This window comes from Gouania willdenowi, chromosome 13 (assembly GCF_900634775.1).
Source record: "Gouania willdenowi chromosome 13, fGouWil2.1, whole genome shotgun sequence".
NCBI lineage: Eukaryota > Metazoa > Chordata > Actinopteri > Blenniiformes > Gobiesocidae > Gouania > Gouania willdenowi.
In genome coordinates this window covers 4,945,582-4,970,229 of record NC_041056.1, presented here as the reverse complement: position 1 = coordinate 4,970,229, position 24,648 = coordinate 4,945,582, and the positions used below count along the sequence as shown (strand labels likewise).

General features: G+C 35.2%; 1 protein-coding gene across 2 annotated transcripts in view; it reads right to left on the bottom strand.

Annotated features, from left to right (window-relative positions):
- gab2 (GRB2-associated binding protein 2) overlaps window positions 1-24,648 on the bottom strand; it is a 61,047-nt gene that overhangs the window by 17,112 nt on the left and 19,287 nt on the right. For both annotated transcript variants that reach the window (XM_028465295.1, XM_028465296.1), the window contains exon 2: window positions 13,058-13,358. In XM_028465295.1, coding sequence (XP_028321096.1) covers window positions 13,058-13,358 — 301 coding nt within the window. The remainder of the gene's footprint in view (window positions 1-13,057; window positions 13,359-24,648) is intronic.

Below are 24,648 nucleotides of genomic sequence, written 5' to 3'. Positions count from 1 at the left end.
GAAAGCGGCTCCAGCGTCGATAGTGCTCCCAAAAGTGCTCTGATCGGGCCAAAGGTCTGCTCCGCCCAAGACCCAATATGTGCATTCCAACCAGGTAGAGTCAAAACTGCGCCCGCTAGAGGCAAAAAACAAAATTGCAGTTTATAAACGTGCTCATTTCATAGAAAATGTAGCACCAACAGACGCGTTTTATTCCGCTGAGTCTGAATATGTGGTTTGTTTTCGGCTAGGGACCGAATTGTGCCCGCTGGAGGCCGCGGAAGTTCGGTGTGCTTCAGCAGCAGGGTCGGGTTTATGCTAATGAGGATCGCGTTACACACAGAAATTGGAAATCCAGTTTTTGAAGCCGAGCTCCACAATTACATTATAAATGGTTGAATGGCTTTTTACATGTGTTAAGGAAATATATTTATGAACTATTTAATGTGTTTAGAAGAAAATGTCAGAATTAACTCAAGGTTTTGTAATTAATTAATCGAAATGAATCACATTTTAAGTGCATAACAATATTTGCCCTAAAAAGCAACACTTTTCAATCTAAATGGATTTTAGTGGATGAATGAATGAATGAAAGTACAGTAAAGTACAGTAAACTCTTTTCATGTCACAACTGTGGAAAAATAAATGAAAAATACCCCTGGACAAAATTTATCAAATCTATGTAAAAGTGACATTTTAATTACATTATGTACTTTTCACAACAGTGTTGACTTTCAATGGTAAAAACAAAAACAAAAAACAATTCAACACAGTGCTTTTTTTTTTTTTTTTTTATAATTTGTGCGTTACATTTTTGTAATGCATTTATACAAAGCATGAAAATTGTGTATTTTGAGCAGCCAAATGTGAAGAGTGTTTGTCTACATGTAATAATCAGCTATTTTAGCATTATATATTATATATTCACGTGAAGAACAAGCATCAACTGTGTCATATATCAATGTTTTTAGCTAACCAGGCTAACCCAGCTAGCTGTTGTGTTCTGTTATGTTCAGCAGCACAGAATGTGTAGCTTTACTGAATGTGATGAATGTACCCTAAGGCGCTAATAAGCTACTAGCGTCACTTTAGTGGTCAGGAAGCAATAAAACATCATTGATAGCACTTTTTCCTCATGTTTTACAGACCAATATAACAGTAAAACATCAAATAACAGAAGAATACAAGTTAATTAAGCACATTTAACACCTAGGTTTGATGCTCAATTCACCAGTGTTAGCTAAAGTCCTTTGAAAGACGACCACACGTCTAAGAAATATCTATAAACATGATCCCAGAGTCAAACCTGTTTAGAAGTAAAAGCTTTGTTTTGTGGTTTTTGCATATGAAATGCTTCAAACTTTAACCAGAATGTGTTTAGAGTTAATCAATCTGCAACAACCAACCAATTACTATTTTTTCTTTATTATTTCATTTTGTATTAATTTTTTTAATTATTTTTTTTATAATATGCTATGGTTTCATATATAAACAGGGAACGGGACTTAGATAAGCAAACTGCTACTCTCGTCTCCTTTTTCGGCATGTACAAAAAAAAAAAAAAAAAAAATGAATGTAACCATGTCGGAAATAAACTGAATAAATAAATAAATAAAAATATTCAGGCAACTTTTTTCAGGTAATTCACTTTGAAATTAACTTAGAGTAAGTTACAGTTTGCAATCAAAACATGTCGGGAGATTAAAGTAGATTTTGAAGTAAATTTCCTGAAAAAAGTTGCTTAAATATAAACCTTAAGATATTTTTTGTAATTTATTTTTATTAGCTTTTTATTTTTACTGTAATGTTTGCACTTGTATTTAATCCTTATCTAACAAACAGTCATTTACTTAATCATGTACGTTTTCTTTCTTTATCATCTTTTCTGAGTTTAATGCAGGGTTTTTCAACCTTGGGGTCGTGACCCCATGTGGGGTCACTTAGAATTGAACATGGGTAACCTGAATTTTCTAGTAATTGATAAAAGTAATCACTGATTATATATATATATATATATATATATATATAGTTTACATTTTTTAAATTATTATTCTTTTTCAAATTAAAACTAAACACAATCCTAAACAACTGTATTCCATACTTTCAATTTGTCAAATATAAATGTAGTTCAGATAAAATGCAGTTCAAAGAAAAGAAAATACAATGAGATAAATTAATAAACTAAATAAACTAAATAAAATAAATAAAATAAATAAAATAAATAAAATAAATAAAATAAATAAAATAAATAAAATAAATAAAATAAAATATAGTATGAAAATATATTAATCTGTATATTAATACTCTGTATTTGTTACATTGTATAACAAAAAAAAATCATTGGGGTCACCAGAAATTTGTGAAAAATAAAATGGGGTCAAGATCTAAAAAAGGTTGGGAAAAACTTTTTTTTTTTTTTACATCAGTAATATTTCTCAAGCCTTTGTAGAAAAGTCACTTTCCCCTGGGATCAATAAAGTCCATCTGATTCTGATTCTGATTCTCAAATGGTTACAAGATGAAAATATTCTATTTTTAACATTTATTTGCTTCGGATCGACATTAAACCATCAATGACGATGCGATTAATTTTTTTTTAGTTGTTGAGTGGTTCTTGGTCATTGTGGGTCAAAAGGCTCCTGAGTTCACAAGCAGTTTTCTAATTATGTTCCAGAAGAGATCAGCCACTGTCTGTAGACAATAATCTAATGGAAGCTTTGCTGCTCGTCTCAAGAGAGCCAGAATTAGAACATGTGCTGCTGGATCATTCATGACAAACATGTCTTTGTAAAGATGTCCATTTCCTCTATGACCACCACTGTAATTCAATCAGAGACATATGTGTGCATAAATACTAAATGACAAAGACAAAAATCAAAGGACACGATGGAGAAGCTTTTAGCTTTGTTAGAAAGAACACATTTCACCAACGTTTGAACATTGTCTTTCATGGATCCTGTTATTAGCACAAAAATACCACTAATGAACTACTCAATAATATCGAAAACAGCTGAAACTAGTGTTTAAAATCTTATAGAAATATTAACAAATATTTTTGACAAGCCTCACATGACTTCATGAAAATGACTCACACACAAACACACAAGATGACACTCCCTCAAATCATTATTGTACAAGCTTGCTACATTTCACCATGTGGGCACCAACATTTGAACCATCTCATGAGTGCAAAATAACTATTTTAATTTGCTCTAAAGCAGAGGTGGCAAAAATAAAAAAATAGGATCAATATCAATATTCAAGCAAGTATTTAGAAGACTGAGCAAGCATTAACACAATAAAGAACCAAGGTTTTTTTCCCCCTAGGTTTTATTTTATATTTCTTATTTGTGTTTAATGTGTTTTTGGAGTAATTTTGGAATATATTTTTTTCCTTTCTTTTTATGTTTTTTTTTTTTTACTGTTCGGTATTTAATTTACTGGTAGTGTATTTTTTTGCAATTTTGTATGTTTTTGTGCATTGTTGTTGTCTTTTTGAATATTTTTTGAATAACTTTGCTCATTGTTTTTAAAGTTATTTTATGTGTATACTTTAGCCGCCAGTTGCCCCACATCTGCTTTTAAGGCATCGGTGCAACCTGCCGGCTTATGAAGAATATGATTATACATCAGTGAGACATATAGAACAATAAGTTTGGATGAACTACGGCCGGGTCCGCGGACCATCTCCACGCTGAATAGCACGTTGAATTGTCTTTGAAACGATATATCACATGACTATGTTCCGATAGATTTAGAAATGACCGGATAAGGGGATGGGCCCCCGGGCCCCTAATGGAATTCTGCAAGGCATAATGGTAATCTACGTTTAATTACCTTTGAAACAATATATCACACGACTATGAAGCCATAAATTACCAGAAATGGAGTGTGGGCCCCCGGGCCCCATATAAAAAAAATAAAGGGCTGTGAGTGTCTCATCATATTCATTCATACCAAACTGCATATTGATCTAACGAGAACTAACAGAGGAGTAGTCATTTGAAAAGTGGGGCCCCTAGGGCCCCCATGACACATACGGGGTAATGGGCCTAACAAAAGAACAAAGCGAGTGGTGTTTCGTGTCCGGTAGCCCGGCCTAAAAAATAGCCATGTTGCACTTTCAGCTTAAAATAATCTACTCTTCCCCACCCCTTCCATTGTCCCACCCTGATTCCCTCTTCCCTGTTCCTTTCCCCCTCACCAAGGTGTAACACTGCCCTCTCTTTTATTATCCTCCCTTTAATAAAGTGTTTCTTACCCTTCCTTAGGAAGGGCTGGTGATGGTCACAACTATGCAATAAAATAAATGTATTTATTTTCATTATTTTCATTGCATAGTGACAAGTGACGTGCAAAAAAAGAACAAAAATAGCCAGGCAACGTATCTAATTAAACCACATTCAATGAATAAATAAACCTTTACATACTGTATGACTCCCAAACACATATATTTTAGTTAATCATATATAGTAAATGTAATCACAATTAGATGTATTCAAATTGCTTGCTTCACACTTTTGAAAAAAAAAAAAAAACATTTTAACTTATTTGCTATTAGAAACTACTTACTGTATATAGCTGTTAAAAATGGTAGTTTAGTATTTTCTCCTGCATGTTTATAAAGATAAAAAAGCAGGAAAAACCAAAAGCAGAGAGCTAACCAATGGGAGCTGATAAAAGAACAGAAGAGACTGCCGACAGGTAAAGTGAGTTCATCCTCGTCGGTAGGTTAAAAGAACAGCAAACAGAGCAAAACAAAGCCTGAGATTGACGAGACGATGTTCCATTCATTAGATTGAGCACATGGGGAGGGGGAGGGGGGAGGGGATGCTCCCTGGATGCAGACACACCACATACGCTAGCCATCAGTGTCTGATAACAACAGAGCTACTAGCCATCATCACATGGTCAGAACAAGGGAGAGGTTATTTAATTAGTAGCTTTGCTTGATGCAATGGTTATTTGCTTCATAGTATATAGTCACTTTAAAGATATAAATCCTTGTTTTAATCAGAAATAAATGGTGGAAAAGGTGGTGAATTGGGATTTTAAAGTGTCAATATTGGCTTAACAGAGGCAGAAATTGGAGCAGGGAGGTTGGGGTATAAACAATTAGATCATACTGGCTAATAATGGACATGACAAATCGTGAATGTGGTTAAATTGGCAAAAAATAAGCATGAAATATGGTGAAAAGCAACAATAATGGTCAACATATGTGAAATTAGATGGGAAAAGTGGTGAAAAGGGTTTATAAGTGCCAAAAATGTCTTGAAAGTGGAAAAAATGAGATGAGAGAAACGATATGAGAGTATCGTAGCAAAAATGCATTAAAAGGAGCACAAATACGGCAAGAAAAAGTGATGAAAATAGGTTAAAATATAGCAAGTTTGGTGTAGTTGCAGAAAAAGGGTGAAAGTAAGCAAAAATGGGCTAAAAAATTATAAAAATTGGCTCAAATTGTTTAAAAAATATCCTTAATTTCTTGAAGGCATCTGGTGAACCCCCTTCCAGCCCAATGTCTCGTGACCCCAAATGGGGTCCTGACCCCAAGGTTGAGAACCCTTGCCTCAATATACAGGCTTTTTGGTAAATATAAACCATCTTTTATCGCTACATCTATGACCACATGGTACAGAGGGACTGGCAGTTCTTTCTGTGGTGCACATGTTTTTTTTCTTCTAAATAGATCTGATAACTCACTATGTGTTGTATATTTCAAATCCCACTCCTTGAATTGAAGAGTTTAATGATGTGCAGAGATAGCGTGGGTGTGGTTCAGGACTCAGAAGCATATGCAGAAAGCTGTTCTCAGACAGTTCTGCGGTCGTAGAAACCTGACCTTCCTCGTGTCATGGAGTCTCGATATTTCAAGACAAATCAATGCAGATGAAGGGCACTTTGTGAGCAGTAAAAAACAGAGAGAGCATCAAACCAAGCTTTACTCACATTATTAGGACCAACCGTGTCCAAACATCTCTGCGTATTGAAATGCTTGGTTACCATTTCATCCCAACATATATACATACTGTATGTATAACATATAACATATCAGGGATGAACATTTAATATTCTCCAATTTTGTTGACAGTTCTGTGTTTTTGGAGCTATTCTATAATATGTTGTAATTATTTGTGTTTTTGTAGTAAAATGCATTGAGGAGTGAGCTAGTTTACATGCTATGCATATGTTAGCGCAATTAAATGTATTTTTTTTGTTAAAAGAATATGAACAAAAAAAAAATCAATTTGGAATTTTTTTTGGATCAATACAATAATCCTGCAGTGAAAAATCACAATCAATTTCTTCTTTCACCCTTAATCAGTATATTGATCGAGTTCCACTTCAAAATAATGGAATTTGCCATGACGTCAGGTTTACCTTTGTTTAAACTGAGGTAAAATTTCATGCATAGATTTGGAAACACAACTGAAAGAAGTGGCAGATGATGAGTCATGTTCTGTTTGCCACTGCCTGTGAGCAAACATGCAAACATTCCCTATACATCACAGCTTTGTATTTGCTCTTCTACTCTTGATACGTTGCTCTTACGCAAGTCAAACAGGGAATTCCCAAGTTGGAGACGACAGTGCGTCACATCTGCAACGGTCTGTGTGATAATCAACACACTACGCCTAAAGGAAGGGTTTCCACATGACCTCTACTAGAGGTGTGCTGTGAAATCCGTCACCAACACATGAGTAGCAGGTCCACTGAAGGTGGAACGTAAGGGCTCAGACTTATGGAGGACATTTAGAGGCCAGCTTTGCATTTTATGCTGTTGCTATTGCTAGGCTAATGCTAATGTTATGTTAGTGCTAATGCTAGGCTAATGATATTGCTAGATTAATGCTAATGTTATATCAGTGCTATTGCTAGGCAAATGCTATTACTAGATTATTGCTATTACTAGGCTAATGTTATTGCTAAGCTAACAATAATGTTAGGCTATTGCTAGCCTAATGGTATTGCTAGATTAATGCTAATGTTAGATTAGTGCTAATGCTAGGCAAATGCTATTGCTAGATTATTGCTATTACTAGGCTAATGTTATTGCTAAGCTAACAATAATGTTAGGCTATTGCTAGGTTATTGATATTGCTTGTCTAATGTTCATGCTACATTCGTGTTAATACTCGGTTAATGCTATTGCTAGATTCATGATAATCCTATTGCCAGGTTAATGCTATTGCTAGGTTAGTGCTAACATTAGGCTAATGATAATGCTAGATTGTTGCTATTGCAAGGCTAATGCTCATGCTATGTTAATGTTAGGCTATTGCTAGGTTATTGCTATTGGTTGTCTAATGTCCATGCTACATTAGTGTTCATGCTAGACTAACTATTGCTAGGCTAATGCTATTGCTAGGCTAATGCTAATACTAGGCTAATGCTAGGTTAATACTCATGCTTGGCTAATGCTATTGCTAGGTTAATGCTAACATTAAGCTAATTTCAATGCTATGCCAATGCTAGCTAAAACTAAGGTAATGCTATTGCTAATGATAGCTAATGCTAATGCTAATACAGCTCCTTTGCAGATCCTGGGTCTAAATTATGTTCTTAAAAGGACAATAAAACATCTTGAATGCACAAATTCTTTAATACACTACGTGGCAGGGCCAAAGGTTTCCTCAGCAGAACAAAGCACTGCACTGCACCCTTGTGACTTACTTTCCTCCCACATGGCATCCTGGTCCTATGAGCACCCTTATATGGCAACACACACACACACACACATTCCTCCATCAATGTGGTGCTAAAAAAAACAGGGAATATTAGAAAAGTGGACACAAGTCCGGCGTAGTTTCTCTAATGCTTCAGACTAGAGGTTCAAAATTAAAAAAGCATTATTTAGCTCATATATCTAACAGCTGTCATCTACTTAATTATCTGTTGCCAGAGATTGTCTGATCCAAGTGCCACATTATCAACATTCAGGCCAGTATAGATAGTGATGAATCTGAGCATTAATACAGGAACCATAAAAGGGTTTTGTCTGTATTATCTGTTTGTTTTGTGTGTTTTGGAGTCATTTTGCATATTTTTGTCATTTTGTGCTTTCTTTATATCTAATTTCGTATGTATTTTGGAATCATATTGTGTAATTTTGTTGTCATTTTGTATACTTTCTGATGTAGTCATTATGAGTAATGAGTTGTGTGCTTCTATGTCATTGTGTATTTTTTTTTGGAGTCATTGTGTGTCTTTTAGGGATGTAACGATTCACTCAACTCCCGATACGATTCAATTCACGATACTGGGTTCACGATACCATTATCTCACGATTTATTTTACAAAATGGGACTGTACATAAATGACTGACAAATATTACTTTTTTTTTTTTGGGGGGGGGGGGGGGGGGAAATACTGTACTATTTTCCTTTTATTTTTCATTGTCAAAAGAATTCCTTGATAAACTATTCAAAACAATGCAATTTAACTAAAAAAAAATCTTGAATGAAATAAAGGAATAATGCAAATGAAGAAGAAGCCTATTCATTTAAATTCTGGTTCTATAGTAAACAATACAAAACTGCAGTAGTTCTTTTTCTTTTTAAAAGTGCAACTGAAAATGTATTTTGTGCCTTAACAATTGGACTTAAAAAAAAAAAAAAAAAAACAGTCTGCACTGTATTTGCGTCAGATATTTGTTTAAACCAGCAGAGGGCGCTGGTAACCCAGTGGTCGGTTGGGATGCAGATATCTTGCAGTGAAGAAGAGATGCTATGCACTAGCAGACAGAGCTAATAGAAAAACGTGACTTTTACAGACATTCACGTAATATTACAGATGTTCATTTGGTGCTAAAGGGGTAAGGAATGATTTATGAACATGTTTAAGAGTAGAAGGCGGCCAGAGAGAAAGTATTAGCAGATTTCGCCCGCCGCCAACACTTTTGGATAGCGCCCTCTGCTGTTTGAAAAAAGTATTGCGATTCAATTTTGACAGCAACGATGTGAAATGTGAAATCTATGAATCGATTTTTAACTGCCTTACGATTAATCGTTACATCCCTAGTGTCTTTATGTAACTTTTATGTTTTTGGAGTAATTTTTTTAGGTTAGTGTATTTCTGCAGTTGTTTTGTGCACTTTTGTATGGTTTGTCCGTCATTTTGTGAATTTTTTTATCATGCCCTTTTGGGTTTTTCTGTCATTTTATGTTTTTTTTAATCATATTACTTCAGCTATCATTTTGTATATTGTGTTGTTATATATTTTGTGTGTTTTATAGTCATTTGTGTGTTTGGTGAGTGATTGTGCGTATTATTGCTGTTGTTTTGTGTATTTTCATCATTTTGTACAGTTATGTTGGGGGCCACCAGTTGAACTATATTAATTGAGAGAAACAACCCAAAATCAGAGAAAATAGGATGCATTACATTACATTATTATTATAATATCCAGAGATTTAACCTTTTCATTTTTTATGCAGAGTTTACAAGGTGCTAAAAATCAAGATTTAAGAGTTTACATTATAAGCCGTTAACACAAAGTTCCCAAAATGGTAATTTCCCCCCCTTTTTTTTGGAAAACATGTTCAAACCTCTTAAACTCCTTTTAATCTCATCATTTTACAGGAATTACTTGGATTTGTAACTTGTTCTGAAACAGGACACAAACTGTAAGTTTGCTGCGTAATCCGATTCTCCTGAAGTTGTGTAAAAATATCCAGCAACACGAGTTTAGTCAACACTAGGAACATTGAGTTTGGCTCTGCAGAGGAGGAGTGGGGAGGGGTGAGAGGGGGGTAGGGGATGGTTGAGCTTTTATTTCCACTTCCATACTGACAACAACATGATACCACACCAGGGAGCAGGAAAGAATTACTAAGATGAAGAGAGGGATTGATCTGATTTCAGGTCAACAACTTATTCTGCGTAGGCCAAGACACTGAGACCTAAAGATGGTTTAGTGGCATTAGAAGTAGAACGCATTTAAAAATGTGTTTGTAGTTTATCTAGACTTTTAGTTTACCAAAAAACAAGAACACAGTTCAAAATAAATTAAAATTTTTTTTTTTACACTTTTATTTTTTTGCCCGTCTGAAGAAAAAAACACTGTTAAAGAAGTGAAACATTAATATAATGTAAGTTTTATTTTCCAAGTCTATACACAATGTGTACACATTATTATTTATTTGAAATATCAAGACAAAACAATGCAATTCTGCGACACAATGAACCATTAAAAAATATGCAACCTATTTAAAAAATTAGAATGTTGCACTATAATACAATATAACACCTACAGGTATAATGCAAATGTCTCGAGGGAACAACACCAACAATGGTGTAAAATGCAAAAGCAATGCAAAACAGTGTAATCAAAAGTTAAAATAAAATATAAAAGTTTCAGTACGAGGAAATTTCTAATTCCCTGTTTGGTTTTACTAGCCAGTAACACAAATCTTTAAACCAAAGAACACAATGTCCAAACAACACAATAGAATTATATAGAATGAAACAATAATTAAAATAAAATAAATATAAATATGGGCAGAAGATTAGCATAAAATATTAATATTCAAGTAAGTGAAAACATGTACAGTAATTATAAAGGGTGTTTTTCATGTTTATTTCACCTTTTTAAATTTTAATAATAATAAAAAATAAATATAAAAATTGGGGGGTGCAATTGGGGGGTGCAATTTGGGGTGCCCTAGGCCGCCTGGGTTTCCTGGCGGGAAGGCCGGCCCTGGCTGGGAAAGTGAGTCTTTTTCAGAAACCAAAAAGTGGGAGCTGTTTTTACATGAACTAAATAAAACTACTACAATGTTTTTACTGCCTACTCCCACTATTATACATACATGACTATAAAGAAAACGTATAAAGTATAACAAATATTCTTATTCCTATTTCTTAACTGTGCTAACATAAAGAAGACTATGAGCAAAACTTCCTGTGCGATAGAAAACTAAGCAGTTGGAAAATCTAAAATGATGGCAGCTTTCTTTTTAAAACACATTTCAAGTGAACAAGCTTGTTTAATTAAGTTAAGGTTAGGCAAGCTTAGAATTCTTTAATATTAATCAGGAATTTTCTGATTACAAGCATACATATGATTTCCAGGGCTCTTGGTGTAAATTACAATGTAGGGACTACGATTTTCTGTGATCGCGGAAAATTTGAAATTCCTGTTCTGAAATGTGATTTTAACTCTTTTTTGATGTTATTTAAAACCAGGCCCTAATATAACACATTTACGGGCTTTTGGGTGACTGCATTTGAGCGTACTAATCAAACAAATATGTCAAATTAACCAAATAATCTTGTTCAAAACCTCGCGTTACGTAATCTTGACATGGAAACAGCTAAATGACACTTTACATGTTTTGGGATCATAACACACATTTCTGTGTTATTTTTTCATGTTAAACAGGTGACTACGTTTCAAGCAGTGTAGCTAACATACATTCTTGCAACATAATCTCACGTGATTTTAGCGTAAAGTCATCTAAAGAGGGAAAGACCACAAAATGGAAACTAAAAAAAGGGTAAACTGCCGCGGAAATGAGGACATTTTGAAATGGAAAATTGTGGTCCGTTAGAAGGTGAGCAGTGGAGCATGGTATGTGCACTGCTTGGCACTTCGATGTTGTTGTTTTTTTTTATTCATTTACCACACAGGAAGTTGCACCCAGAATTCAAAAGTAGCAGCATGAGGAATAAGGTGGATAATCTTGAATTCTGACAAAATCGCCAAGATAAATTTTTTACGTACAATTTTAAAACGTTGAAAGGTGACTAAAATGTCTTTGAACAGAGTTAAATGATTAAAACTTGTTGTTTGGATGCTTACATTAAAGCTAGTAAACATCTGTTTGTACCAAAACCTTTAATTTTCTCTCTCTAGGCCACACCGTCCTCCTGATTACAATTACAGTTCATCTTCTCTGATCTCTTCTAATTACTGCACACAAGGACCAGGGGGACCTCTTCATAATGTGAGGATCATTACACTTTTTACAGCTGCTTTTTTTTTTTTTTTTTCAACCACACATCTGGATCCTTTGCATGATACAGAATATCAACCATGTGCACAAAGATTAACGTCCACCAGATGTAGCCATGGCGACAGCAAAACTACAGCATAAATACACTTTTCTGATCTATTTAAACACAGAATATTATTCTAAACATTTTAAGAGCAATAAATAAGTTCAGAACATTATTAGCATATCCAACAAGAGCAGCGCTTTGATTCACCTTCGTCTATGTTGTGATTGCTTTGGACAGACATGGGCAACTGGTGGACTGAGGACCACATGCAGGCCTTGGTCTAATTTTGTGTGGTCCCCAAAAGTAAATGCTCTAAAATGACTCCAAAAACAAACAAAAAAATGACAAAAAAAACTCTAGACGACAAGAAATATACACAAAAATGACTCCAAAAACCCCAAACGACCAAAAAAAAGATCAGCAAAAACAACTCGAAAAACATACTAAAGGACAGAAAACCACACAAAAGGAGAGCGATATTACACAAAATGACTACAAGATCCCAAAACAACAAAAAATCCACAAAACTAACAATAGAAACACACAAAAAGACAGAAAAATACTCAAAAGGACAACAATAATACACAAAAATAACTCTAATAATGCCAAACAACAAAAGCTCCACTAAAAAAGTCGGAGAAATACACAAAATTACAACAAAAATACATAAAAGTTACACAAAAAATCCAAACCGACAACAAAAATACCCAAAATGACTCCAAAAACACATAACATTTGTTATTTCCAGTGTTAATGCTCATATTTGTCATTATTCTAAATGCTGACACGAATGTTGATATTGTGGCCCCCGCTGTGATAAAAGTTGCCCTCCTGTGTTTGACAACACTGTATATTTTGTACAGGAAGTATTTTCACTTAAAAGCAGTAATTCCACAGTCACCATGTAGTGAGAACCAAACTAAGACCCATATCCGTCCTGGTGAAATGCAAACCAACCCCAGAGAGAACGGATTGATTACAAAGTAGCTCATTTATTTCAACCCTCGTGAGTTTAGCTGCGGACGATTAAAAACAAACCGAAAGCGCAGTATACAGTTATCAGCGTACATACCGCGGCCGTCGTCCGACTGGTTGAAGCCACACAGCTGGCAGATGGAACGCACCCAGTTGTTCATCTCCTCCTCCGTCTCAGCCACCAGATAAAAAGTGCGGTCGGACGTCTTGATGTCAAAGACGAAGCTGTCCTGGAACTCTTTCCTCTTAAAGGTGAGGCCGGCGTCCACCTGCTCACAGCAGTGCAGGTCGATGACCCGGATGGGCTTCTTGGAGTGGTCGTTCTTGTAGTATTCCAGAACGTCAGGGTCACCGCTCATACGGCCGCTCCGGAGTATGAACCATCGCTTTTTCCAGGCCTGGAATAAATGAGGAGTGAAGGTAAACAACATTAGACAAACTCATTACAAGTCGTAAAGCTGTGATACTACAGTAGGTTGATACATGTTGTTTAGGGCCTCCAACTATCAAAAAAAAAGAGAATTTACATTCTGAAACCTTTTCTTTTTGTCTCTCTTTCTTTATTGGCAGTGGCTATCTGTACAGTTGACGTATCAATATACTGACATTCTATCTGTACGCAGCGCCCCTCATTGGCCAGTTTGGGTCACGTGACTAAGACCAATTTTAAAAATTGTTGCAATATAGGGTTATAACCCTAACCCTAACCGTAGGCCGCTACGTACGTGTATTTCGGTAAACGTACCAATAGCACCGGGGGGTTGTCTGTACAGCAACCCCCCGTATGAATAGACACTTTGTTCTTTATTTAAAATCAGGCCCCAACGTAACAGGGATTACCAAAAATTTTCAGCCGTAAATTACTAGGGTTGAAGAATTTCGGAAAATATTCTAATTGTGATTTTTTTTTCCTCACACTGTACGTTCATACACAACATGTCGGGGTCTTGTTTCTGGAAATGCAACGTACAAATCAGAAGAAGAAGAAGAAGAAGAACTCTGAAGCATCACCATTAAAACAGACGAAGAAGATGGCGACGTGATGGACCAGGAGCTGGCTGGACAGACGTGGGCACGACAGTCCATCAATTTTACAGCGGTGTTCGCGCATGCGCAGTGTGAGCGTTTACGGTAAGCCGGTCCGTGGCACTGCTTCAACTGGAGCGACTGGACGACCAACGACTGCTGATCGGGAGCTGGTCGTGAGGTGCTAATCGCTTCTCGTGACCCCATGTATACTATATATATATATATATATATATATATATATATATATATATGTGCACGATCCCACAAAATAGTCGCACAAATCGAAAATCGGCTCAAAATGGGCCAAAAATCACACAGTGTATGCCTGCCTTAATTTTCCGTTTCATGAAACATGTAAACAGGTGGACTACACTTCTTAAACACTGTCAGAACTTAACAGGACAGTACAAGACAGGACAAGAAAAAATAAATCAATCAATTGCAGCCTTTGCAATTAGAAAATCGCGTTTTATGATATTGCAATAATATTGCAAATGCAATTAATCTTTCAGCCTTATAAATGACCCAAAAGTGCATTTTTGGTTTTTGGCCGAAGCACAGGATGTTGTGATGACGTCAGCAAACACTACGCTCAACGCATGTGTTTTATGTTTCTGTGTCACGTTGACACTGTAGTTCAAAAAATTCCTTGATTATGGGCGTGGCTCCTGGAGCAGTTAAAACACGCCCAGTGCATACTATGAAATCTCCAAGGAACAATCCATGCCATGCTAACTACGGTACCTACTCAATCCTCAGTATAGCTCTATATTCACAATTATCTCAATCCAACCAACTCACCACAGAGTCCACAGGTGTTAGTTTTCATAAAAGGGGCGGAGCTAACAGTGACACACGATGGTCCCAAAACCAGTGCTGTTTAGAGAGAGAGAGTTACGACAACGGAAGTTCAAAATACTTGACTGTCACGTGATTCATGTAGATTCAAATAGTTCCCGTAGGTTTTTGGCGGACAATTTGAATCCATTGATTCCGAGTAATATAACTGTGATTTTCGGTAATTTGTCGTCAATAACTGCATTGATTTACAATTTATACAATACACCGTCATATGTATGTGTATACACAATATATGTTTATGTAGTTGCATAACTAGTTTGTTTTGCTAACGTAATGTTAATGGGTTTATATACGCTGATAATAATAATAGACATTTTACAACTAAATACACCAAATTAAAATACTGTTGAGAGTTGGACCAGGATCAATCAATAGCACTACATCAAACCCAAATAGTGGTTTTAGTTTTTAGCGACTCTTGAACATGTGGTGGTGAAAGTGTGGATTAAACAGACTTTTGGAGCCTATTTAAGCTCGTGTGTGGTTTATACGTGTGTGTGTGCTTTAACTTTTCTTTCTAAGTGCACGAGACTGTGTGGGGGTGGGGGTGGCACAAGCACCAGGTGTTTATTCTCTCTCAATGTATTTCCTGTGTTGAGTTAAACGTTCTCATCCATGTAAACTACAGTTTTAGGCTCCGCCTCCTTCAACAAAAGGATAGAATTGGTGTTTTTTTTTTGCTGCATCTGCTTTGAACCACCTGAACTTTGGGCTACAGTAAATAAATGAGCTCTATTGTCTAAAAAGCAGCAAAAAATAAATAAAAAAAATGACAATGCACCACGCTGGCTTGAAAACAATCACATTATTGTTGTTGTTGTGTTTGTCAACTTGAAACCTATGAGCCAGGAACAGTGGGCTTCAGTGCAACATCCATATGGATTTCCAGCTCCTGTGTGAAAGAGGCTCTGTGTTGAGAGACAAAAGAGGAAGATAGACCAGGAAGGGGATGGATGGGGGGGTGAAGAGGGAGGGCTGGTAGTGGTGGTGGTGGGGGGGCGTTTGGACATCTGCCAGTGATGCACTTCCGCCAGGCAACGTCTAGCATGCAGGCTGCTGACACAGGATCCAACAGGACCCCCTCACCACCACCCCCACCCCACATCAACACAGACACTGCTGCAAGGCCAACACCCCTGCGCGCACACGCACACACACACACACACACACACACACACACACACACACACACACACACACACACACACACACACACACACACACACATCACTGAGATATTCTTACTCCACCCAGCAGCAATTATGAATGAAACATTTTCTATTTCTAGAGACCCATTAACCCAGACATAGGCACCTGGCGGCCTGGGGGCCACATACGGAACCTAGTTTCGTTCTAATTTTCTGCGGCCCCCCAAAAACAATTGTAATTCATGAAGTTGGGACTTATATGAAGCCCAACATAGCACACAAAACTCCAGAAACCCAGAAAACTACAGTAAAATGCACAAAATGTCAACAAAAGTACACAAAATGATACTACACACACACTAAACAACCACTTAAACACAAAATGACAACAAAAACAACAACATTATACAAAAGGACTTAAAAGACACACAAAATGCTAAGAAATTGCACAAAATGATGGAAAAATACACAAAAACACAACAATAACACAAAAATATAACAAAAACACACTCGAGAAATGCAGAAAAAGTTGACAAAAATGACACAAAATGCCTAAAAACTCAAAAACACCAAGAAAACCCACACAAAAAGACTATAAAGACAAAACTCATTGTTCTTTTCTGTATTTATTTCCACATGTAGAAATAAATTTAAGACAATGAATTATTTATGTCCCATTTATTTACCAGTTTTTATTTATTTATTTATTCATGCATTTAGTTATTTATTCATTCATTCTTGTATTTATTTATTCCAATATTTATCTATACATTCATTCATTTATTTATTTATTTATATTTTGTCAGGTATTGTCAGGCTAACCCTAAAAATGTATTTGATTTGATCGTTACTTGTTGCTAATTCTTTCAAAGGCGTAACCAATTAGATTACATTAAATAAAAATGTCAATAAAAAAACAAATAAATCAAATATATAATTTAAAATGTAAAAATTGTTGCTCTTTATCACATTAAAATGTGTAATAAGCTCAAATCCTTTTGTATTTGCGTTTATTTAAAGAACTTTGGCAATCGAGTCCCAAAGCAGGAAACGTGTTCTTTAAATCAGTGATAAACACATATCAAATATATTCTACGTTAATGCAAAACTGTTCTATCCTACTCTCTAAAATTATTTAATATGTGTTAATAAAAAAAAAAATGCTTTAAAATTAAGTAGCACATGATATAATTTTCTAATAGTTTGGAGCTGCAAAGTTTAGTTGTAATAAAATAGAAGAAAAAAAAGAGTGAGATGAAGCACATTTTTGATGTGTTGTGGGGAAAAAAAATGAAATTATACCACATGATTAATTTTTGTTATTCTAATGTGTTTCCACGTTGCCAGTTCTCAGCACGTAATCTCATTCCTTCTCGTACAGGAAGTAGAGACTGATTTTTATCTCTGCTGCTGTCGCTCGACTCGTCTTCAGGAACGAGAACGCAAGAGTTTTTCATTTTAGTTTCTGTCACTGATGAACGGATAAATGCTGGAGGCATCGTGACCCTAATGGTGTGGATAGCGACGCTAGCTGTGTTACTGCTGCGAGGAACAAACCGCAAGAGTTAGAAAGAGAAAATATAAAGAAAAATATTCAGAAATATGATTTGCTGAGTAAGGATTTTTTATTTGATGACTTTGTTACAATTTATTTAGATTTTTTTTATTGAATTTAATTTTTGCTATCTGATTAAATTAAAAGAGTTTTTATATTAATTTTATGTCATTTTAGTTCTTGGTCATCAGAATCAATTTCCCTCCATTCTTTTTTTTTTTTAACCTTGAAAAAAGTTCCATAAAAAAAAAACTCAAATAAAAAACAAGAAAAAGACCAATTTAAATGTCACGACTTCACGAAGCCCAAAGAAAAAATTTAGCATGAAAACAAAACAAAATAAAAAAAAAAGATGAAAATGAGTCCGAAAAACAAAATAAAAAACGAGTTCGAAAAAATAGAAAGAAATGTGCATGAAAAACAGAAAAAAATTGACCAAAAAACATGGAAAACAAACCAATCAAAAAATGATTCTTAGTCATATGTATCAATTTATCTCCATTCTTTTATTTTTCCCCTTGAAAAAAGTTCCACTAAAATGAAAAACAAGGCTCATGACTTCATTACGCCTAAAGGAACTAAAGGAAGAATTTGCAAGAAAAACAGAAAAAAATTATTCTTAAAAACAGAAAACAAATTACTCAAAAAAAAAGAAGAAAAAAAAAAATGTCCAAAAGAAAAAAAAAAAAAAACATGAAAAATACAAACCCAAAAAATTAATTATTCAGAAAAAATGTATTTCTTTTTTTTTTTCAAGTTAATTTAATACACTTTAGTACACTATATCTTTGATAGTATCATATTTATCTGTATGTTGCTTGTACTGTATGTTGATGCAATTAGGTTTTCAATAGCAACAAGACCTACAAAAATACATTAAAAAAAAATACAAACCATCTTCAAAGGTATTTTTCTACATTTAGCACTATGTCATGTGACCCACACACTCAATGTCTGTTCTGTACAATATGAAGGACGAGTGTCACCCCCTCCACACACTGGGGATTTAAGATACACAATAAATGTTCCAAATACAGCCTGGCAGCCCCAATAGCAGGCATTGTGTGTTTTTAGTATCATTTTGTGTATTTTGTCTGTTCTTTTTATTATTCACTATATTTTTCTCTTATTTTGTGTGTTTTTGTTGCAATTTTTGTGTTGGTATTATTTAAATTATTCTATTTCAGTGTGTGTGATTTTTGGTGTCGTTCGATTCTTCTCTAATGTCATTGTGTATGTTTCTCCGTTATTTTTGTGTATTTTCTAGTGATCTTGTGTATTTTTCTCTCATTTGGTGTGTCTTTGTTTTCATTTTGTTTCAAGTGTTTTTTATTATGTGTGTTTTTGTTGTCTTTTTGTGAGTTGCTGATATTATTTAGTAGGATTATAATTTTTCACTAAAAAATAAACATGATAAAACACCATTTGTTAAATTTTCAATTTGTTAAAGTGCCATCTCCTAGGGGTACACGTACCCCTATTTGAGAAACACTGCTTTAATCAATTGGAATCACCCGACTCGATGCAGAAATCGTTAACACAACCAGTTCTTTTCCTCACTTCTACTAATGAGTTGGCTGGAAAGGCTCGGGCGACTCACTCCCCTTAATCAAGATAAGTGTGTATCCAAGATGAATGACTATAGTGATGTATTGCACAGCCAATCACATGACTTTCTACTAGTGAATGAGCTGAACACATGCATCAACAGTAGGAAACGTCTCTCCCTTTCTCAGCAAACAACCGTTACAATTGTCGTGTTTGCACAATCTCACGCTGAAGGAAAGATTAAAAGCAACGTTTTTCCGAGCCAGTTGTGTTTTTAGTTCAATGGCTTGACTTTCAAACAGGAAACACAGTTTGACTCAGTGCTTCACGTGAACATTCACAAAGACAAAGCAGCCATCGTCATAAAGCTTCTTTCACACGAACACGTGAAAAACTCTTCAATATTTTGGCCTTTTCTGGAAAAGACAACGCCACCTAATTGGGACCTGGAACACAGCCCAGTTTGAAAAGGTCAGAGCAACCCAGCGTGGTTATTCCTGCCATCTTTTAGCTGAGGCCATCTTTGAACATGCAGTCCTCGTTCTAATTTCATGCAACCCCCCAAAGTCAACGTACAAAATGACAGAAAAATACACAAAACAAAAGCAAAAGTACATTAAAAAATACAAAGAAATACAACATTGCAAGACAAGAAAAGGCTCCAAAAACACATAAAACTACTACAAAAATGAACAAAACGACAACAGTAATAAATGATTGCTGAAAATCACAAGAAAAGTGCACAAAAGAAAATAGAAAAACACAAAAAATGACTCCGCAAACCCCCAGTATTAACGAACAAGAAAAATTACAACAGAAATACACAAAAATGACTCAAAAATGACGACAAAAGGACTACAGAATTGGACAAAATACCTCATAATGAACTAGAAAACCACAAACATACACAGAATGACAAAATATACACAAAACAAAAAAAAAATACATTAAAAAATGCAAAGAATTACAAGATTGTAGATTGTAAAATACAGGACAAGACAAGAAAAACAAAGGAAATACTCCCAAAAACACACAAGACTACTACAAAAATTCACAAAACGACAACAGTAATAAACAAAATGACTAAACGACACAAAATGACAACAAAAATACACAAAATGACTCAAAAAAATATACAAAATGACAGAAAATGATGACAAAAGTACAAAAAAAAACAAGAAATCACAAAAAATGAATCCTCAAACCCACAGTACTAACAAACAAGCAAAATTACAACATAAATACACAATATGTCTCCAAAAAACATACATTTTACTGAAAAAACACACAAAAGGACTACAGAATTGCACGAAACACCTCATAATGAGCAAAACAACAACAAACATACACAGAATGACAGAAAAATACACAAAATTACTGTAAAACACAGAAAAATTCTCCAAAAACTACAACAAAAATGAACAAACGGGATCAATATTTGGATCATATTTTGATTCATGATTGGCGGATCTTTGTGAAATTTGACTCAGTTATTACGTTAGGTTGGTTCTTCAATTATCCCACCAAGTTTCGTCCAAATCAGATCCGGATTTATGGAAAAGATGGGGGTATCCATATGTTATTAATGGGGATAAAATTTGAATTCAAGGTTTTTCACTCTTCATTACATGAAATGACTTTCCTCTCTGGACCTTTACCAAACAACCCAAGCTGCCCCCTACCTCTCTTTCTCCGGCTCTCAATAACACGCACTTAAATTTGAGAAAACTTTCTTGGCAGAGTAAATCATGGGGGAGGAGGGGGAGGCCACAACAACAAAAAAAAGGGCGAACCCACCCACGGCTGATCCTACAAAGCATGTCTGAGCTCATCAATCACCATCTAAACGGTGGGAAGTGAGGACTGAAGCTATAAAACTAGGATGAACTCTTGCTCTCGCTCTCTACCCTCCCCCACCCCCACCCATCCAACCCCCGTTGTCCTACTAGCCCCTCAGCGCTGAATCTTCTCTGCCCTGACGAACAACTGGACCGGACGACACGAGACCACGTGCAAGATTAATAACTTCTACCATAAACCATCTCAGAGCTGTTGTTAGTGTGTGTGTGTGTGTGTAGTACATACTACAAACCTGCTACCAACCGTTTTACAGAGGTGTAAATATACTCATATATCCTACTCAAGTAGAAGTACTGTTAATTGATTGCAATTGAACTAAAGTACAAGTAAGTCACACATAATTTACTGAAGCATGAGTAAAATGTAGCTCTAGTGCAGCAGGTTAATAGAAAAAAAAAAGCCACTCAAAAATTCAATATGGCGTCCATTTTTCAAGATGGCCGCCATTGCTATTCAATGGTTATTATATTACCAGAAAATACGCAGATCGGGCCAAATGAGATGTCAGGTAAAATAAGTAAAATGACTGATTTAGAAATATACACAAAAAAGGTACAAGTACCCATAAAAGCAACTCAGTTACAATTTTACTAAGTGTTGGTCATATTGTTTCAGTGAAAGGAGTAAAAATAATCTAAACCTAGCCACGTATCTGCAGAGGAATCCAGGAAAATACTGTTAATAAAGAGTAAAGTAATCCATTACTTTTGACCTTTGGTAAAGTTACTTCTCTGGTTAACACAACGTAATGTCAAAGCTGGTCATAGATGAGAAAGCCTGAATAATCAAGAGCTCAACTAGTGCAGCAGCGTGAATTACAGTGGTGGACAGTAACTAAGGAAATGTAAATAAGTAGTAGTATTTTAGAGTACAGGAGGAGTACTGTACCGTATAAAACGTCATTTTTTAGGCCAGGACTTAAAACGCCCTCATTTTGTTGTTGTTGTTGTTGTTGTTGTTGTTGTTGTTGTTGTTGTTGTTGTTGTTGTTGTTGTTGTTGTTGTTGTTGTTGTTGTTGTTGTTGTTGTTGTTGTTGTTGTTGTTGTTGTTGTTGTTGTTGTTGTACACTAGTTAAAATCACTACTCCTCTGTTAATCATGAAATCGGGCTGAATTTTGGTAGGTATAATCTATGGATGCGTACGCTCGGAGCACGATTTTTGATTTGGTTGTTGTCCTTTAGTGTATTTTTCTTCTAAAATGTATGTTTTTTGGTGTCATATTGCGTATTTTGGAGTCATTTTTGTGCATTTCTGATGTTGTTTTGCTTGTTTTTTTAGTTCTGTGGGTTTGCGGAGTAATTATTTGTGTTTTCTTGTTTGTCATTTTCTGTAACTTTGTATCATTTTGAATATTACTGTTGCCAGTTTGTTCATTTTTGTAGTAGTTTTTCTTGTCTTTTACTGTATTTTTCTGTAATTTCTAAAAATGTATTCTTGCTTTTATTTTGTGTATTTTTCGGTCATTTCGTACGTTTACTATGGGGGGGGGGGCACATACAATTAGCCCGAGGGCCGCCGGTTGCCCATGTCTGCCCTTGGGGTACACATTGTACCCCCATTTGAGAAACACTGCTGTAGCAGGTTAAGCAATGGAGTCAAAGACAACGACAACCTTCGCTCCTCTAATAGACACAGAGGTAAACAAGTCTGGCCTAACCTTTTGCTTCGATACCGTATGTGTTTAACGTGAATGTTTGCTCAGTCACATTTAAAAACATGTTGACTGATTCTTATCATCCAGCCTGTTGACACAACCTACTACTAAACACACAGAGCACGTTGCCGTAAAAAGGCACACCTTGGATGGGGGGCCGTCCCACAGTTTATTAGAGTGTTATTGGAAACAGCGTGATGAATTGTGGTCAGCCGTACAAGAGCCCTCTGCCTTTTATTTGTTGTTAATATTTACTGTGGTTTATGGCACATGTGCAAATGCAGCGCATGATTGCCGTGGCGTATTTTTCTGTCACCATCTGTTTACCCTCCACAGGGTAATATGAAGCCTTGGAGACAAACCAAACAAAAACAATTGTATCCCTTTAAACTTTCGTCGAACCATTAGGACTGGGGTATACGTAGCAAAACTCATATCTCCATATTTTTTTCTGAAAATGGCGAAATATAATATAAATCTTGATATTTTTAACTCAATAAAGTCTGACCAGAAAGACAATTCTGGGTTAAATTTGTTGATGAAAAATGCCACAAACAGCTGCACAATATGATCCACTTTGTTCAGATTTCTGTGAATAAACAATTTTAGAGCATAATGATGGAATGAAAAAGTGATAACACACATTTTAAAGAATCTCATTTTATAAATAAATTTCATTCTATAGTTTTTATCATTTACGGTCATCTCCCTCCTGGTGTAGGACAAAGACGGACTCTTGTATTTTAAGGTCATGTTCTAATCAAGATCATTTCTATCATACTTTTGTGTGTTTTTGGTGTCAATTTGTGTGTTTTGTTGTTGTTTGTCTCTTCTTTTTATTGTTCAGTATATTTTTCTCTTATTTTGTGTGTTTTTGGTTGTTCCTTATGTCATTTTGTATGTTTCTCTGATTTTTTTGTGCATTTTGCAGATCTTGTGTATTTTCCTCTCTTAGTGTGCGTTTTTTTTGGTATATTTTGTTGTTGTTTGTCTGTTCTTTTTATTATTCAGTATATTTTTCTCTTATTTTGTATGTTTTTGTTGTCGTTTTCATGAGTTGCTGGTAATATTTAGGTGTTGTTGGTGTTATTTAAATTATTGTGTGTTTTTGGAGTCATGTGGTTGTTGTTTCTATGTTTCTGTGTGTTATTTTTGTGTATTTTGTAGTGATTTTGTGTATTTTTCTCTGATGATTTTTTTTTGTTAAATTTTTTTTTTACCAAAAATAAACATTATAAAACCCCATATTTTTAATGCTTTCATCTGTAATTTTCTACACTCTCTCAAGTACCCCCTGTAGTGCTGTCTCGTACCTCCATTCCAGAAACACTGCTCTAAGGGACAGCATGTGTGAGTGAGTCCTGTTGTACGGCTTGTTTAAGGGAAAGTCTGGGTTAGGACGCACTCAGTAATCCATTTAAATGTGTTTTTTATGCTGTTCTGAGAAGTAGCGAAAGCAGCGACTCCTAAAACGACTATTTTAATGCAAAATAAGCTTTAAAAATACGTATCTCCGAAATATATCAAACACTGTTGAACTGTACTCTATCAATAATATTAAACACTTGTATGATGTGATTTGTACAGTGTGATCGTATGAATAAATACAAATTAAAAAAATATATAGATATATGTCAATATAGGCGATATTGTCATTTTCTATATTGCAAAAATAGAACACTCGATATATCTTGAATCTCGATATATTGCCCAGCCCTACGAGCCATGTGTGTTTCCGTAGGAATCTGTTTGTTTTCACTCACAGAACTTGTTTTGCCTCCTGCTAAAAATAGACGAGAACAGGTCTACTTATTATCAACATCCACCGAAACAAAAGGAGCATGCGGTGTGAACTAGTTCAGATTCTATTTTAAGAAACAAACCAAGTGAAGAGATTGTTTTGTGTGTTCTTTTTTGTTTGTTATTAGACGTTTTTTCCTTCCATTGAAAATAACATGGGATCTAGGGATGTAAGGATTAATCGTGAGGCAGTTAAAAATCGATCCATAGGTCCTTTTTTTTTAAACAGTAC